The sequence below is a fragment of the Ctenocephalides felis genome, unplaced genomic scaffold (genome assembly GCF_003426905.1).
Source record: "Ctenocephalides felis isolate EL2017-DRISC unplaced genomic scaffold, ASM342690v1 CF-g0.4_SCAFFOLD_01886, whole genome shotgun sequence".
Classification (NCBI taxonomy): domain Eukaryota; kingdom Metazoa; phylum Arthropoda; class Insecta; order Siphonaptera; family Pulicidae; genus Ctenocephalides; species Ctenocephalides felis.
Genome location: NW_020538040.1, coordinates 94,234,535 through 94,252,919, shown reverse-complemented (window position 1 = coordinate 94,252,919; position 18,385 = coordinate 94,234,535). Strand labels below are relative to the sequence as shown.

General features: G+C 29.3%; 1 protein-coding gene across 1 annotated transcript in view; it reads right to left on the bottom strand.

Annotated features, from left to right (window-relative positions):
- LOC113377713 (tetraspanin-8-like) overlaps positions 1–18,101 on the bottom strand; it is a 30,041-nt gene extending 11,940 nt beyond the window's left edge. Inside the window, exons 1-3 of the mRNA XM_026618120.1 lie at positions 17,882–18,101; positions 8,841–9,029; positions 6,729–6,902 (exon numbers count right to left, since the gene is read on the bottom strand). Coding sequence (XP_026473905.1) covers positions 6,729–6,902; positions 8,841–9,029; positions 17,882–17,953 — 435 coding nt within the window. The 5' untranslated portion in view covers positions 17,954–18,101. The remainder of the gene's footprint in view (positions 1–6,728; positions 6,903–8,840; positions 9,030–17,881) is intronic.
- Between the last annotated feature and the right edge of the window lie 284 nt (positions 18,102–18,385).

Sequence of the window (18,385 nt, the reverse complement as noted above, 5' to 3'; positions counted from 1 at the left end):
GAATCGATTTAAAGAATTCAATTCGAATTGATAAGGAGACGTGCTCATTAGTTTTTGACAAAGGGAGATCTAGCCAATTCGAATACGGGGCAAAAAGAGGCAAAAATGGTAGTTGAGATTTTGAGAGAACGGAGTGTCTGATTAGAATAATTAAAAAAAACATTTCATTTATATTGACTGAACAAAACACTTTTAAAACTGGAAAAGCAAGTCCAGCGATTACGGAGATTCAATAAAAAAAGTTAAAAAAAATGCCATCCGGCGGTCAAAAATGAACATTGAACATATGCATATCAAAATATTAGATATTTTAGATGCGACGCTTACGCGCTTTGATACTTCATCTTCATTAACTATTTAATTTCTTCGTCTTCATTAACAGCTACGCAGCGCGATTGCTTTGATAACAAAAACGTTCAAAATTTTCAAAATATGAAAAAAAATTTTTTTTCAATAAAGTAAAATTTTGTCAAATATTTGTAAATTTTCAAAAATGTATTCTTTTCAATGTTTTCAAAAAATTTTAAAGATTTAAAAAAAAAATTTGGTACGGAAAGTCTCAGCAAATTGCCTTAAGGCACGATGCCATGCGCCACTACTTTTATTTGATTATATTATTATAACATTTGATGATTTGTTTTCCGTTTTTTATTAAATACAATAAAGACGTCAAATCAGCTATCAAAGATTAAAGAAATAAACACAATTACTTATATTTTCATAATTTTTCATAAAAAAAAAATAAAAACACAGATTGGTTTCTGAAAATAAAAGAGAAGTTTGAAAATTCGCATTTTAAACTCACAGACCAAATCGAAATGTGTGAAGCACCAGCTCTCTAATTACAAATTACTAAGATGTTTTTTTCGTTGTTCTTCATCTATTGATTCATATAGGTGTTATAAAATCATTCGTTTCAATTTCACTGTGCTCGTTATCCAATCTATATTGCGGGCGTGAAAAAATATACAAACGAAATTATTTCGATTGAAAGCCATATGGCACGGTTTAGAAAGCATCATATAATTATGTTATTTTTGCAATTCTAAACACTCAATTCTTACTATAATCATTAATACGACACTCTAAATGGAGATTTACTTATTTTTTTTAAAACAACACATCTGAATTATTGATTCAGAACTTATATAACACACACACACATAGGTTATAGAAAAGGTTGTGTAAGTCGTACCACAGCTTAAGTCTTACCACAGCTTAAGTCGTACTCCGGTTATATTTTGTTCCATATTTATAAATAATATTATCTGTTCCAATTTAATTGAACTATTTAGTCGAATAACGTTTGTAATTGGAAGACTGATAAACTTTGTAAAACATAAGTAAAAAGCAAGCTTTTTGTGAAGTTTTTATTAATACTTTTAACTCAATTGTAGGTATTTTATGGCTATTATAAGATTATGAATTCTTTCCTTTTTATTGTTTATTTATATTCTTATTTGATAAAATTTTAGTCATAATTAGTAGACTTTGTTGAGGTCATGTCATTAGTTTTAATTTCAAACTTCGAAGACCTTGCAGTCGTACCCATGAAAATTCCTTACTTCTACACATGTACTAGAAATTATGAGAAGTATTTTCTTGTTGTAAAATACGAAAAAATAATGGAAAATATGATATGCCAAAGTTTAGAAAGGGGGTGTGAAAAAGTTCAGATAAAACACCAAGTGCGGTTAACCAATAGCGGGCTGTACCTTGATGCAGCTTGCATGCGAAAAATGCGGGCGCACGCCTTAGGGGGCGCCAAAACGATATTCGAAAATGAAATTTATAATATATTATTTATATTTTATTTTTAAATATAAAATCTAAAATCCTAATAGATTATAATACACAATCTAACTTAACTATGGTTACAGAGACACAAAAAGCATATTCATTTTGCAATGTGATAATAGTAGAAACAATTAACCGATTAGTAACTCTACAAATTATTGTTCTGCTTATTGCTTAATATACTCATTCAATTTTTTCTTCGTTTGAAGTTAATGTGGAATCGAAAAAAAAATATCTGGTGTTCAATCCCGTAAGCGCAAACCTGCGAAAGATTAAATTAATTATTGGGCATTATTCACGAAAAATTGTAAGCTGATTTAGTTGGAACGGAACTTGTTAAAAAATATATACAATCAATAATAGAGAAAAATGGAAATTGGGGAGTCAGTATTTAGAAAATGGATTGTTTATTCCGAACAATTGAATTGTAACTTTTGTTTTTGTTGCAAATATTTTGCATCTGATGAACTTTGAATTTTGAAGACATGCGTGGTTAGGGTTATGGAAATGAAGCAAATATGAAAAATGGAAGCAACATTTACTTTGGAACAAAAATTGAACTTTTTTTATACCTAGTGGTGTCCATACGCTAAATTGAATTACTAACTATGCAGAAAAAATGCAGCTACAAATATAATTAGTTTTTTTTTAATATAGTTCGAGCAATATGTAATTTCTATGCATCTTTTACTAATCATTGGACAATACTTTTAAAATTTAACTTCAAAACAATCTGAAGGGCTCTCTTGGCATGATTTGCTCAATAGAATAAATCGCATAATAAATAAGTAAAATGTTTTAAAACCCAAATATTAATAATTCACATACGTTAAAAATAATTGAAAATATTTGATTATGATCAACCCGCAAATCGCCCTGATTTTTTGAATTCAATGTATTTCATACACTTTTAGATTATATCTAAATTTTGTCTACTAAATCCAAATATTTTTGTCCAAATCCTGCGCTAGTATATAATTATATTATTATAAAACTATAGAATAATATTATAAAACTAATGTAAAGTTGTTCTGAAACATATTGACTTTTTTGTATAGTAGTCGTTTGCAAATATTGTATCAATATTAAAATTATGGCAAACAAAAAATATCTTTTTTGTAAATCTGTTTCAATATTTACAGTAATCATAACATGCGCAACTCATCACACAATCATTTCGCACATGTTTCGTTTTTTTCAATTGAAAGATTTAAATGATATAAATTAATTCTGAATAATATAAATGATGGCCATTATCTCAAGATCGAACAACTTTTAAATTACATACTGTTACTAATTAATTAGAAGATTTCATGACCTGTTGCAAATATGTGAAATACGTGAATTAAATCTCGTACTAAATGACTCAACGTATTTTTTTACTATACATTATTTATGTATATTGATATTCAATTACATCTATTTTTATTTTTATTTGGCCTATTTAGAAAGATAATGAGAAGGTTGATTGTTTGAAATAGAATGGCGAATGATAGGATAATTTGATTATTTTATTGTATATTGAGTTAAAAATCTGAGTAATAATGATTAATACTAAAAAAGTTAAATACTTTATTTCGTCAATATCGTGGTAATAATCATGGTGTTCATAAGAGTAGCTATTTTTTATATATAAAAAAAAATCGAGCAAATTTCTAAAATTGGAATCAATTCAAAAAATCTTTTCATTGTTATACTGATATAGACCATGTTGGAAAAACAAGTATTTTTAATTTGCTGATAAATACGTGTTTGTTTTTTCATATTGTTAGGACAAACGATACTTCGTTAATGTTATCATAATTAGTATAATTAATAAAAAAGCAAAAAAAACATAAAATATAGTATAATACAACTGTTCAAGATTAACAGACTCAAAATAATAGCCCATTAGCAGTTTTTACTACAATCATTTTTGGTTTGATTATAATGAAATAATTGTGATAATTATCATTTGCTATACATACAGAATTGTACATTTTTAGGCGCAATAAGGTTCAAAGTTTAAAATAACTGTTCAAAGTTGACATCAAGATGGCACACTGATGAAAATCAAAATTGTCCTGTCTGACTTGCTGAATATTGACACACATCAAGTGTCGAAACGTTTAATTAAAAATAAATATTTTTTTTTTAACTCTATTTAGTTATTTCGACAAAGAGGTTGCTAATTATTTATTGCAATTATTTTCATACAATTAGATATTAAATGTAATCAACATTCGATGTTAAAGGCAAACCAGTGTGTGAGTGATTTTCCAGGAAAGTGCCCCAATGGGCAATTGTTCTATTCCTAATACAGTGAAATTCAATCTATCTCTGTTTTACTTTGCTATTTTCTGAGAAATTGATTTATTATTAAATATGGACTATCTGTCTATACTATAAAAAATTGTTCAAGTAAATATATGCATCATATATAGGTGGTTCAGTGCACGAGAGATAAAATATTCAGCAAAAAATTTAATAAAATGTACTCTGAAAACACGGAGTTTATATTAAGCGAAGCTGAAATTTCAACATCCCTTCTATAATGCGGTTTCCTTTCAGCAGTCGAGAAGGGCAAATCAGTTAAGAGAATGGAGTATCGAATTGGAATGATTCAAAAAAGATTTCACTTGTATTGAAGAAATGAATATTTGATTAAATCTTCGCAAAGGCAAGTCCAGCGGTTTGAACAATCTAGTAAAATAAAGTTAAACTACATGCCATTTGGCGGTCAAACATGATCTTTAGACGTATACACACCAAATTGTCAGATAATTTATAGAGATTTTATTATTAAGTGCAACTTTAATTTACATTTCTATGGGTTTCGTATGCGGTGCTTTCGTAATTCGATATTTTTTCCCTAAAACAGTTACGCGGTCTATCTCTTTTAAAATATTCAAAATTTCAAGATCATCAAAAAATATCTAATTCTTCAGAAGTAAAAAAAATTAAAGATTTTAAATATTTTAAATTACGGTACGGAAAATTACAGCATTTTACTTTAAGGCACGATGCCATGCACCACTAGTTAACTTCCCGTAGGTAAGTTATTATCGTCCAAAAATCGAAAATAAAATTATTTACATATGTTCACGTTTCAGAGGTTTCTGACCATTTTGGCATACTTGAGAAAAATTGGATGTGTATGTGTGGATACAATTTGTCGTCGATTTTGGGCATACAAATAAACCGATTTAAATAATTCAGAAAGCAATCGATTTTTATTGATAGAGAGATGGCTAATTAGTTTGTGGCAAAAGCAGGTCCAGCGGCTTCGGAGATATGAAGCAAAGAGTGCAGTAAATAGAAGTCAAGTGTTTAAGAGAACGGAACATCCGATTTAAATGAACCAAAATAAATGTTCAATTTGTAATCATGGGGAGAAGTGGTTATTAGTTTCGGAGTTACGGAGCTAAATGTGCAAGTAAGCAATTTTTTTTTTGTTTTTTTAATATCCAAAAAATATTTTTATTGAATATCAAAAATAATTCGGATTTTAATTCTAATTTTAGCTAAAGTTCTAAACATCAATTATATACCTCAAATAAATATTTTTAACTTTGCAATTCAGTTTGTATATTTTTTTTATAAATATTATACAATGCCTTTTAATTTAAATCCGATTGATCAAGTTTTGTTTATTTACTTTTTTGCTAATTTATATGCTCTTATATTTTGTCTACAAAATTCTAATAATAAAATTTACAGTATTTAAAATAATTTATTTGAAAACATCTAATATTCCTCGAATATTTCATTACGGTACGGAAAGTTATAGCAATTTGCCTTAAAGCACGATGCCATACATCACGAGTTTAGTTTTTGTTCTATTTCATATATAATTTTAGTTTTTGTTTATCACATCCTTAAGGAGGTTGTTCGGTTTTTATTTATTTTTTTTTTTCGATTTTGAGATTTTTTGATATTATGAAAGCTAAAAACCTTAGAATTATTTAAAAAAAATCATCTCAATATCTATTTTTTTGACGAAGTTATAGATATATATATATATATATCTATATGTATGATCCTCTGAAACCGTTTTTTTCATCGCTCCGCGAGCTATTGTATGCCAGCTGCTCTCTCTTTCATTATAATACCTCATGCACATGACCTTTTTAATGTGTCAGCATCTTTGAACACCATGGTCTATTTAGTACATTATATTAAAAACTTTAAATACGTTTTTCTCAAAATGACTTTTTTCAATGCAGTGCCACAAATTTAAAAAAAACTACAAGCCGTGTGGACATGTATTTTTTTTTTTAATTTGTTCACCACTACAATACCTAGTGCCCCTACCTCAAACAACTTCATAATATTACGCAAAAAAAATGTTGCGAAGCTTCTCGTCTCAAAAAAGGCCCTTTTTAACACTTTTTTTTTAAATAGCTACCATTTTTTCCTTCTTGCTTTTTTCCTTTTATTTTGGTAGGAGGACTGGATTCAAACTTCTTCTTCAACGTAGTTTTTTTTTGTTTTTGTTTCAGGCGATGCGCAACGGATTCATCTGTGGCACCGCAAAAGAGATCGATTTAGCAAAGCCCACTTTGGCGCCCCCTGGTTAAAAAATGACGTCGAAAAAAAATAATAAAAAAATTCTTAATATTCTATGATTTTGTAATTTTTGTTTTAAAAAAAACCGCATGTCTATGATAAATACATTTCGAGAACAACCCCCTTAAATAAACTATTCAATTCAATGAAAAGAATTTAAAACTTATCCTGTCATTTATTAGTCTACATATCACGCGTTCTAAATGATGTTATTTGTATTACGCATTATCCGGTTTCCGTAGAACGCGCTACGAATTAGCTAGTTTGTACGGTCAGTCTAAGTTTCCTACAGCGCGGTTGTCATATTACGTGGTACTCATTCACCGCGTTCTACGAGAGTTAACCATACTCTATATTTTGTTCCAAGAAGTATATAAACTCACCCTATCTTGTAAAAAGTTGACCGCCTCCTGTCGTTCAGTTGACGCTTGGTCAAAGTTATGGACGGCAAATTCCATTTTACTGCGGATGATGCCTGCGATTTGCGACTGGCAGGCGAATGCAGCAATCGCTCCTCCAAACTCAATAATGAATATCGCTGCCAGCATTGCTCCAAACTGTCGAAAAACAATATTTTGATCAACTTGTGCATATTTTAGGCCAGGTGTTATATCAGAAGTGAGAGGCGAGATGAAACGTACCATAAATTGCTTTAATTATTTTAAAACCTAGTAATTTACGGCCGATAATTATTTTGAACAATTAAAAATTTCTATCTCATACAACTTATAAGTAACTTTAATCAAAACGCATTAAGATTGATTTTATATCGATTAGAAAAAAACATTATAAAATATAATTATTTGGTTTCTCATCTTATTTTGTTTCACATTCAATGCGTTAAGTGCAATTACCATTACTTTTGTCAATAAAATATGAAGTTTTTATAGGTATAGGTTATACCTTTCATTATTAGAAAATTGGTTATAACATAGAAGCAATTTTCTAATAATGAAAGCCTCTGAAAGAATACGATATCAAATTTTAAATTATTAAAAAATGTATTATAATTATTTGAAATAATAAAATTTCAATAACAATAATTATTATGTATTTGTCAAAAAAAGTAATCTATATTTTAAAATTATAATATTACGGCGAGTGTTTGATAAATTATTATTTTATCTCATTAAATCAGTGGTGAAACTCATTCATATTTTTTAAAAATATGATTAGATGTAAGTGTGTTTTTGCATCAGATTCCATGACACTTTCGGATATTTTATTTATATTTAAAAAAAATCATCCATAATACTTAGTAATTTGTTATATACATAGAACATAGTACTTGGCACTACAAATGACATAGCCCAAAAATTATACGTTGGAAGTTTATTTGTCAAGTAAAATATCTATTATCTATTAATTAATAAATAATAATCTATCACAATAATCTTCTAAAAATGATTTATGTAAATAATACAAATTCTTGCATGAGAAAAACTGTAAAATTCTCGACCTTGATTCGATACGATTTTAAAAATGAGTTAATTTTGAAAAGTACACGTTTGCGATGTCTTATTCTAGACCACTCCAATACTAATCAAGTGATTAAAACAAAAAATTGAAATAATTTGTGACATACAAGCAATAGGTCAGGTAGGAAAGCTAGGGGCTGGTTGTAACAGTTTTTTTTTAAATAAATAGATTTTGAGACTCACTGATAATATACAAAATAAAGATGGACTATTGTTCAATATTTCACAATTAAACATTTTCTAGAAAAAAAGCAGTGTTAAAAACTTACTGTGTATTTAGGGCTAGTTGTAACGTCTACCAAGTCAAGTAGTAACAACAAAACGACAGTAATGCATCTGATAATTAATTCTTTGCTCATTTTTTAGAAAATTGTCTTGTTTCTAAGTAATTCTTTTCATACATCAACGCATAAATAAAATATGTAATATTTGTAATACAAATTATTATCATAAATCAACGAACCCATTTATATTAATATCATAATACAAATAAAAGATTTAGTGTCTCCTGTAACAAAATTTACATGCGCCCACAGGTTACAAACTATATATTACATCCAATATTTTTCACTTGAATCTGTAATTAATTTTTGTATGGTACAACTAGCCCCAAGATTTTGTTTCAACTGACCCGAAATGTGATTTTTTACATTAATCAAGATAACTGTTTATACAATTTAGCAATCACAAAAACTGTTACACATTTTCAAAGATTGATAAATTTGAAGCGAAATAAGATATATAAAATTTAAAATTGACGGCTTGGAGAATAGTAGCTATGGCAATATTATGCAGGATTTTATTGAAAAACGCGTGTTACTAGTTACCCACGTTACATATAGCGCCTAGCTACTCTACTATGTATTTGAGCTTGTTACTGGACACGAAGTAAATGTAATGAAAATTTCATAATTTTGCACAGAATTTATAATAATTTTTATTAAATAATGAACAAAGTCATTTTCTAAAAATTCATCATTCATTTTAGATAAATTCATAGTCATTTCAGAAACTTACCGTATTAATCATACATGTGCTCTCCTTGATGGCGCCCCAACAGCCGAAAGCAGAAATGAAGAACATGAGCACTCCGACGGCTATCATGATGGTAGCAGGGGAGAACCATGCCTCGCTCAAGAAATGACGAAAATCACTGTAAATTGCATGAATCGTTCCACCAGACGTAATCAAAAGCATCGACGTCAACTGAAAAATAAAATTAAACTTATGTAGGCATCGTGTTGAATTACAATTTGCATTTAAGTGATATTTTTAACTTCCCGAACGAAAAGTTTGTTTTCATAAAAAAAGTCCGATTTACTAATTTTATGTTTTCTCGACATTTTGAGCCCTTCTGAATCGAATGAGACCAAATTTGAGAAAGTATGTGTGTGCGTGTTTTTCGTCGACGATTTAAAAAATTTAAAAGCCATTCAATGTATCTCGATGAGGACTATCGTTTGCCAGTTTTGCGCTACGATCGGCCGAACCGTTTCTTTGTAAATGGCAGAAAAATGAAAAAGTTTGTTCACTTCAAAGTGAACAAGATTCGAATATCATGGTCTTCTAGAACGTACTAAAATATTACAGACCTACGACAAAATTTGAAAAAATGAGTAGCATTTTTGTAGTAGATCAACGATAGTCCTTACCGGGATACATAGAATAGCTTTTAAATTTTTGAAATCGGTCCAGCCGTTTTTGAGAAATTGTCGACAAAAAGTCAAAAATCAGTTCATATACACACACATACTTTTTTGTTACAATTTGGTATGATTTAAAATCTCGCGAAAGCATAAAATAAGCAAATCGGATTTTTGCGCAGAACATACTTCTTAGATTGTATAAAAACGCTTAAGGTATGCTGACGCTTCGTCAACTTAAAAGATGCGAAAGTAATTTCTTTAAATTATTAATTTTTTCCGGAATACTAGCTTTTTAACTTCCCGTAGGGTAAGTTATAGTAATCGCAAAAAAATCGAAAATGAAAATTTTTATATATCTTTACGTTTCAGAGGTTTCTGAACATTTTGGCATACCTTAGAAAAAATGGATGTATGTGTGTGTGTGTGTGTGTATGTATGTACGTGTGTGTGTGTATGTGCGGATACAAATTTTCGTCGACGATTTCGGAAACACGGATCAACCGATTTGAATAATTTAAAAAACATTCGATTCGTATTGATAAGGAGACGTGCTGATTAGTTTTTGGCGAAGGCAGGTCTAGCCGTTCCGAAGATACGGGGCAAAAAGTGCCGAAAACGGTAACTCAGTTTTTAAGAAAACGGAGCGTCCGATTTGAATAATTTAAAAAACGTTTCACTTGTATTGACAAGATGAAACATCGATAGAATTTTCATGAAGGTAGGTCTAGCGGTTTCGGAGATATGGAGGAAAAAGTAAAAAAATGAGCCATTTGGCGGTCAAAAATGATCATTAGACATATGCACATCAAATTATCAGATATTTTATAGAGATTTTAACAATAAGTATACATTTTGTTAACATTCCTATGGGTTCCGTACCAATGCTTATGCGTTAGACAGCGACGCGGCGCTTACGCGCTTTATATTTTGTCCCTATGCAGTTAAAGCAGTACGATTGCTTTGAAAAAAAAGTTCAGATCTTCCACAATATGTCAAAATAAAGAAAAAAAAAATTTTTTTCAAAAAAAAAAAAATTAAAAAATCTTTTTTTTTTCAAAAAAAAGTAATTTTTTGTCCAATTTATAGTTTCTCAAAAATCTTATTTTTTCAATGTAAATTTTTTTCAAAAATGTTAATCGTTTTTAAAAAAATAATAATTTTTGGTACGGGAAGTTCCAGCAATTTGCCTTAAGGCACGATGCCTTAATTGCCTTAAGGCACGATGCCTTAATTGCCTTAAGGCACGATGCCTTAATTGCCTTAAGACAGAATTCCACTTACAGCTAGTTCAAACCTTTTTTGGGCATATTTTACTTCAAGTTATGTAAAAATTTTAGATCCGTAATGAACCCCAAAAATGACTAGTTTCAATTAGAATAATATTCCCATCTATATTTTCAAATAAGTGAAACCAGGAGCTTTATGGTTATAAGGTCAGAGCTCTAACCACTAATCTATGGGATATATGACAAAATATATTTTAACATTACTAATAGAAATATATCGAATATATTACACAGGTCAACAAAGAAAATGGTGCAAACGATTTTAATACTGTTTTTACGTATATTTGGGGCGCTGATTTCAAAAATGACATTGTTTTTTTTCTATGAGCTTTAGTTTTCAAGATACGATATATATGATATATTTTACGATATTAGGTGCGCAACTAAGTTCTCGCTGTTTTTTCGATGAAAATGTAACTTTATTATAAAAAAAATGCATCAATTGAGTTCGATACAGTTGTCCAGTGATGGTTTCACTCGGCTTCAACAGCTCATAACAAATAACACCGACCTGGTCCCACCATATGTAGAGCCATAACCTTCGAAGTGAATATTCGGCCGAACCGAGATTTTCTCGTCTTTAGATTGCTGTAATGTATTTATTTTTTATCACCTGTCACGATGTGATGAAGAACCTCTTCTTTTCTCGCCGCTGGAGCAGTTGTTTACAGGCGAAAAAACGACGCTCGACGTCTCTTGGCTTCAACTCACAAGAAACCGAAGTTTCTTACTTCTAAATCATTCCCGACGCATGCTATAGCTTGGAAATGGTTTGATGGGTAACTCCTAATTCTAAAGCAAGATCTTCTTGAGTTTGGCACGAATCCTCTTCGAACAAGGCCTTCAATTTAGCATTTTTGAAGGTTTTGGCCTTCCTTCACGAGGGTGGTCGTCAACATCAAAATCACCATTTTTGAAGCGACAAAACCCTTCACGGCCTGTTGTTTCGCTCAGAGCAACATTTCCGTAGGTCTCGATGCACTTTGCAACCGTTTTTTTTTAATGGAAGACGAAAATCAACACTCCCCGCAAATGACGATTGTTTGGCATAAAATTGGGCATATTCACTTAACCAGAAGTATATAATGCAAAAACGAAATCAATTAGGTGCCGCAGCAGTTTGCTTACTTACTCTAAGCTTGCTTCAAGACGTTTTGGATTTGTCAAAATCGACCAACCCTTACTGATAAAGCCATATACTGACAAACAGCGAGAACTTAGTTGCGCACCTAATATAAGGAACGAAAGTACAAAATAGTAATACAATTCAGAATGTTATTGTAATGAGATATGCCTACTTGTACATACAAACTTACAAGACCCATTCGGCCTTAGTTGGGACATTAGTTGACACTGTGAAAAGTTCTTTTCCGTGACGACCTCGAATGGACCTGGTTTCGGCAACTTCTTCGTATCTCAAAAACTAGAGCTGATACAAAAAAATGGTTTGCAGATTTGAAATCAGCGCAAAAAATACTATAAGAATCAGCTCTAACATTTGAGGCACCAAAAAAAAAACTTTTTTTTGTTGGCCTGTGTTATCATCAAGAAGAGAATTATCAACCACAGCCTTCCAGAAACACTAAAAATAAGTTAATATATATTGTTGCAAAGGTTTCTTTCAAATGAGGTAGCGAGGGAATAAGAGATATTTACCAATGGCCATAAAAATTTATTTGATAAATTAAATACAGTATAAGAATTAATAGTTAGTTGTTCCAATTTATTATATTTCACCCCACACAAAAATGAATTAACTAACTTTGAATTTTATGATGAAGTACGGATATAATAATATGAGGTAGATATTGAATCATGATGTAGAAGTGTAGAATATATTTTGTAAAGTACGTAAAATATATTCATTATTGGAAATTTCGCATTGGTTGCTTATTCGATATTAGAGATTTCAGACGATGTTCATTTGTTCAAAAACGAGACGAAACGAAATGTTCATTTGTTCGTTTGTTAAGTCACTAGTTTTGAGACGAACTACTAATGTTGCATGCAGCTATGGACGAGGTTGGTAAATGTTTCCTATGATTAAATTATAAATTGATTTTTTATTTGCAAAAACAAAATTTAGGCGATAGGTTTAGATGTTTGTTCCAATTCGGGTTTATTATCAAAATATTTTTTTTGTCATCGTTGTTTTTACAGATATTAGTGAAGTTTTATAATAAAGTATGAATTTATTGAATCTTTGAATGCATTTTGAAAAAATACAAATTATTTTGTTAGCTATATAATGTATGTCATGAAGTGTCATAACGAGAAGATTATTCAATCATGATACGAGCCTAATTTTGTTGTATTTGTTGTGTTATATATATATATATATATTAGGGTGGTCCTTAAAATGGTCATTTTCGAATTTCCTTGCTCCCAGGGGCTCAAATGGTTCCAAATAGATAAAAAACAATTTTCTGAAAGTTTTAGCTCTTAATATTAACTTTTAGATAGAGCGCAATTCAAGCAAAGTTTTGTATGGAAATAGCATGGAAAAATTTTCAAAACTTTTAAAAATGTTTTTTAGATGTAATTTAGCGAACAAATGAATGAATAAAACTCATTCATTTATCGCTAAGTTACACCTAAAACATGTTTTTTTAATTTTCAAATTTTTTTCCATGCTCTTTCCATACAAACTTTGATTGAATTGCGCTCTATCTAAACGTTAATATTAAGAGCTAAAACTTTCAGAGAATTGTTTTTTACCTATTTGGAACCATTTGAGCCCATGGGAGCAAGGAAATTCGAAAATGACCATTTTAAGGACCACCCTAATATATATATATATATATATATATATATATATATATACATACATACATACGATGAAATGATTTTGGGCATCCATCCAATAACTAAAAATATTTAATAAAAAAAAATGTCTATTGTAGTGTCTATTTGACTCATCTTCAGTGCATACAAATAATCAGTGAGAGCACTAATTAATATAACACATAGTTATATAACAAATTATTTAAATATTAAAAAAAATTAATATAATCTAATAATAATTTAAACATTGTTTAAAACAATTGTCATGGTTTGATGAAAAGTACATTTATAAATCTTTTAATTTATGTTATTTTAATAATTAATTAAAATAAAATTGCTATATAACTATGTGTTATATTAATATCTCAAAAAACTTGTACCTCATTTTACAACCAAGAACAATTTCTGAAAACTATGTACTCATGTATGGTTTAAAATGTAACTACATAAAACTTTTCTAATATAGGCAGATCAAAAAAAAACGAATAAAGGTTGCGGAAAAGTACCAAAGACCGCAAAGGATAGTAGAGCAAACGCCTGAGATGTACCAGAAAAGCGTGAAGCAAAGATTTCGACTTTTCGTTAAATATATCGAGTGCGAGCTTCGCATATTGGAACTGAACGGTCGGTTCTTCCGCCGCCGGAGCAGCCGGTGCGGCTTCGTCACCAACTTCGGGGAGGAGTTCGACAAGCACGTGAACACCCTGTGTTCGCGGAATAAACTCTGCTGCGAGCCCTGCAAGCTCCGTTTTAAGCTCCGAACGGGCTACGATCACCATAATTATGATGTTTATGACTGCGACCAAAATAACATGGATTTTCGAACGAATATTGACTTATGCACTTAATATTTATTTAATGTAATTCATACTTTTTAAAATCAAATAAAAATACATTGACGAAAATGAATGAACTTAGTTTTAAAGTACAGAGCAATTTAAATTTATTAAAATAAAGTATTACTTCAAATGAGATGCTTAAAAATGCTTAACAAACAATGGTGCTACTTGCACTTGAAATGTATTACAAATTTCACCACATTTTTGAAATTGTAATATGTTCAAACAATGAGCTGCTATACAAATTTGACTAGTGGTGCATGACATCGTGCCATAAGGCAAATTGCTCGAGGAAGGAAAATCCTTACCGTAATTAAACATTCAAGGAATAAAAATAATCAGTGTTCAACATAAATTGATCAACAATTAATAACTATTATTGTAAATATTTTAAATTAGATTATTATAAATACTATAAATTGTTAAGTGCTATTACTTGGACGACGAGTGTATTCTAACACGCGTCTTCTCGAAGCCTTTTCGACAGCACGTGATGCCACCAGACAGTGTTGCCAATATTAAGAAATAGAACAAAATGTGTAAATATAAATGTAGGTGCACCAGCAACAAAAAAATAAAATCCCTAACATGTAAGATAAAAAAATGTTGCTACTGTCAATTTTACTGTTTTTGGTTAATTGGTTTATTTGGTTTTATATTTGGTTAATATTTGGATTTTTCAATTTATCTTCAAGAGCATATAGTTTAAAGCATAGTTTATGTGGTCGAGCACCAATGACAAGTTTGACAAATTTGAAGCTTTTTTGAAATTTTGAAAAAAAAATCGAATTATTTTTATCTTCCCGTAGGGTAAGTTATAGTAATCGCAAAAAATGAAAATTTTTGCATATCTTTACGTTTTGTGGTCATTTGATTATTTTGGCATACCTTAAAAAAATTGATGGAATTCCTAACAAGGAAATAAATAAGTATTGATAGCCTTGACAACGTTATAGCATTAAATGAAAAAATTCATCATTGTTTGAGAAAGTTACACGAGCTCATATAAAGGTTTGAGGAATGTATATAACAGTTTATAGGACACATAGTTGTGATTGCTATTAAAATGTATAGAAAAAAATCTGTGGTAATAATACGTTATTGTAGTAAAATTCTAATTGTCGACGTTAATGAGAAAGAAAAAAAAGTGCATTAACATTGCAAAGTCTCATATTTAGAATATGTTATGCGCATGCCGTGTGTCTAAAATTGATTGTAGTGCAAAATCAAAAGCCTGATATGATTCTAAATTAATATTATTATCAGCTGATGTCATACAGATAACGTTATCTTGACTTACGAAAATAAGCAACAAAAAAAAGTTGTTTGTCTATGGTTTATCACAATTTTACCTAAATAATTGGATTATTACTAATATCAAGAAATGCATTTTAAAAAGAACTCGAGTATAATTGAAATGTTGAACGATTTTTTCTAATAGAATGTTCATATATAAAAATATTTGCTTTGCATAATTTCGAGTTAGTTTTAACCTTACTAAAATAACGTTTTCAATTTTATATATTTGTTCAAATTAAATTGTTTTAATTAAACATTTAAAATATTTCAAATCACTAAACGTAGCACGATAAATATAAATATTCTAAATGAAAGTATGGTTTAAATAAAATTTTAACATTCGACAATTTCAATATTAATATTGAATGAATCTTATTGTTACATAACTTAATAATATTAAATTATAACATACAATAATATTTTACATTTCTGTTTATATAAATGTTTTTAAGCCAGTTATCATAAAGATAGGAATTTTGCAAGTACGTTTAATTACTACACATACATGTTGAAAAACTAGGACTTGAACTGAATACGTACAAAGCATGTTGTTAATAAGCGTTATCAAAAGATTTGTACTTTTGTCATCAGGTAAATAAAAGAAAAACACAAGTGTTCAATGCCGTTTTACGAATTGCAAATCCAGCTGTATGTATATACTTAACATGTCTAATAATATTTTTTATTTTAAAATATTATTGAACATAATGCTGTCAAGGCAATTCTGAAATAATCAGTAGAATTGTGATTTCTACCCATATCAATATCGAGTTTTTTAATTTTATGAATATTCAAAAAATAATGATTACGAAATATTTAGGACTATCACTGATAGTACATTGGCATTTTTAAAAAATAAAGCATTTTATATTTTTGTCATAAAGTTGACAAGTTTTGCAATAATTTATAGCATTAATTAAATTTAAAAATTATACTATGGAACACTTGTAGACATTACAATATATAAAACATAATGCGTGCCATATTTTAATTGCGCCTTTATTATGTGGTATTGTCTGTAACAAAACTTTCTTTCATTCAAGTACAATCTGTATTTACAAAAAAAATGTTCAGTAATTTTGAAACATATATAGATGGATGGTACAGTAGTAAGCCTCTTACCAGCAGTAAGTATATATCTCTTCAATTCAGACAAATTTAATTAAATTCATAAGTCATATTTGAACAAAACTAGCTAGTTTAACCATATCAGAAATAGATTGATTGCGTAATACACTATCGAAATGTATTAATAGTTTTTTTTTATTTCAACAATTAAAGTATATTATTTCAACGATTAAGATATTGGGTTTAATTTGGTATACATATTGGACATAAAAATGTTCAGTAGTCCCCCCGTCGGGCGCAGCCGATCTGACAGACACAGGCCAAAATTTTAGTATGTTTCACCATGATGTGATGTCATGAAGAACCTCAGATCTCAGTATCCTCGTTATTTTATGTCTACTATTTATTTGTTCACATTAAATGCCTTTGAACTTTGCATACCTTGCCAGAAAAAAATTTATTACAAGAAACGCACCAAGGCAAATTCTATTTGACAGAACAGAATGACAAAACACTAGTCTTTGTATAAATATTCCAATAGAACCTGACAATAATTTTTATATAATTAATTAAGTTATTTCAGAAAAAATAGGGCTTGTGCTTCAAGCATTTTGAGCATATGTACAAATATTTATATTTAGTTATATTAAAAGAATAATATTGATCTAATACATATTTTGTTACTCGTAAAATACATGTTCAGCAATGTAAAAACACAAATGAGATACAAGTATACAAAACTATGGGCCTCCTGTAAATATACTTAAAATCTGTATCTGTCAGATACACTGCGGAGGGTTAATTAGTAGGCAGTAAACCTTACGAAGATAAAATCTCAAATATTCTATTCTCGAACATCTTTTAAAGCAATAACTTCTTAAATACCCGGAGGTGATTGAAGAAAAAAGAACCGATAGATCTACTTTAAGTAATTAGGACTCTCATTGGAGAGTTTACCTCTCATTGAAGAGTTTGTTTTAGTTACCTAAACAAGCCACATTATGAACTCAAAACATTGTGAGTTCAATTAGATTCCAATATGTCTATATAATTAACTGTTAAACAACCAATTGACAATAAAAAATAATATAAGAAACAAAACTGAAAAAACTCATCGTTTCATAAAATTTACTTACGACGAAAGTCAGGTTGACAGCAAACAGCATGTATTTTATACATTTCATCCCGAGTTTTAAATCGGAAGCCATTGTTCTGCTTTCTTAACTTTTATAGTAAGAGAATTATATTTCAGGAACTAATTATATTAATACCAAAAATATTAAATGACACTAAACACGTAGTACGTTCTTCGATTCGTCGTTTTCGGGTTTAATGAACACACTAAAATTTTAATCGCCTTATCACATGAAGCACGTCGACATCGACCGGGCCACGCAGTGATAACAATTGTCATATCAAGTGATTAGCACAGGTATTGTGCGTATGTATTCACTCCAAACCATTGCAAACTTCATGCGAATGAACAAATTGAAATTACTATCAGATCAAATGTATACACACAGATATATATATATATATATATATATATATATATATATATATATATATATATATATATATATATATATATATATATATATATTTACATGTGTCTAATATTTCTTTTTTTTTAATTTCAG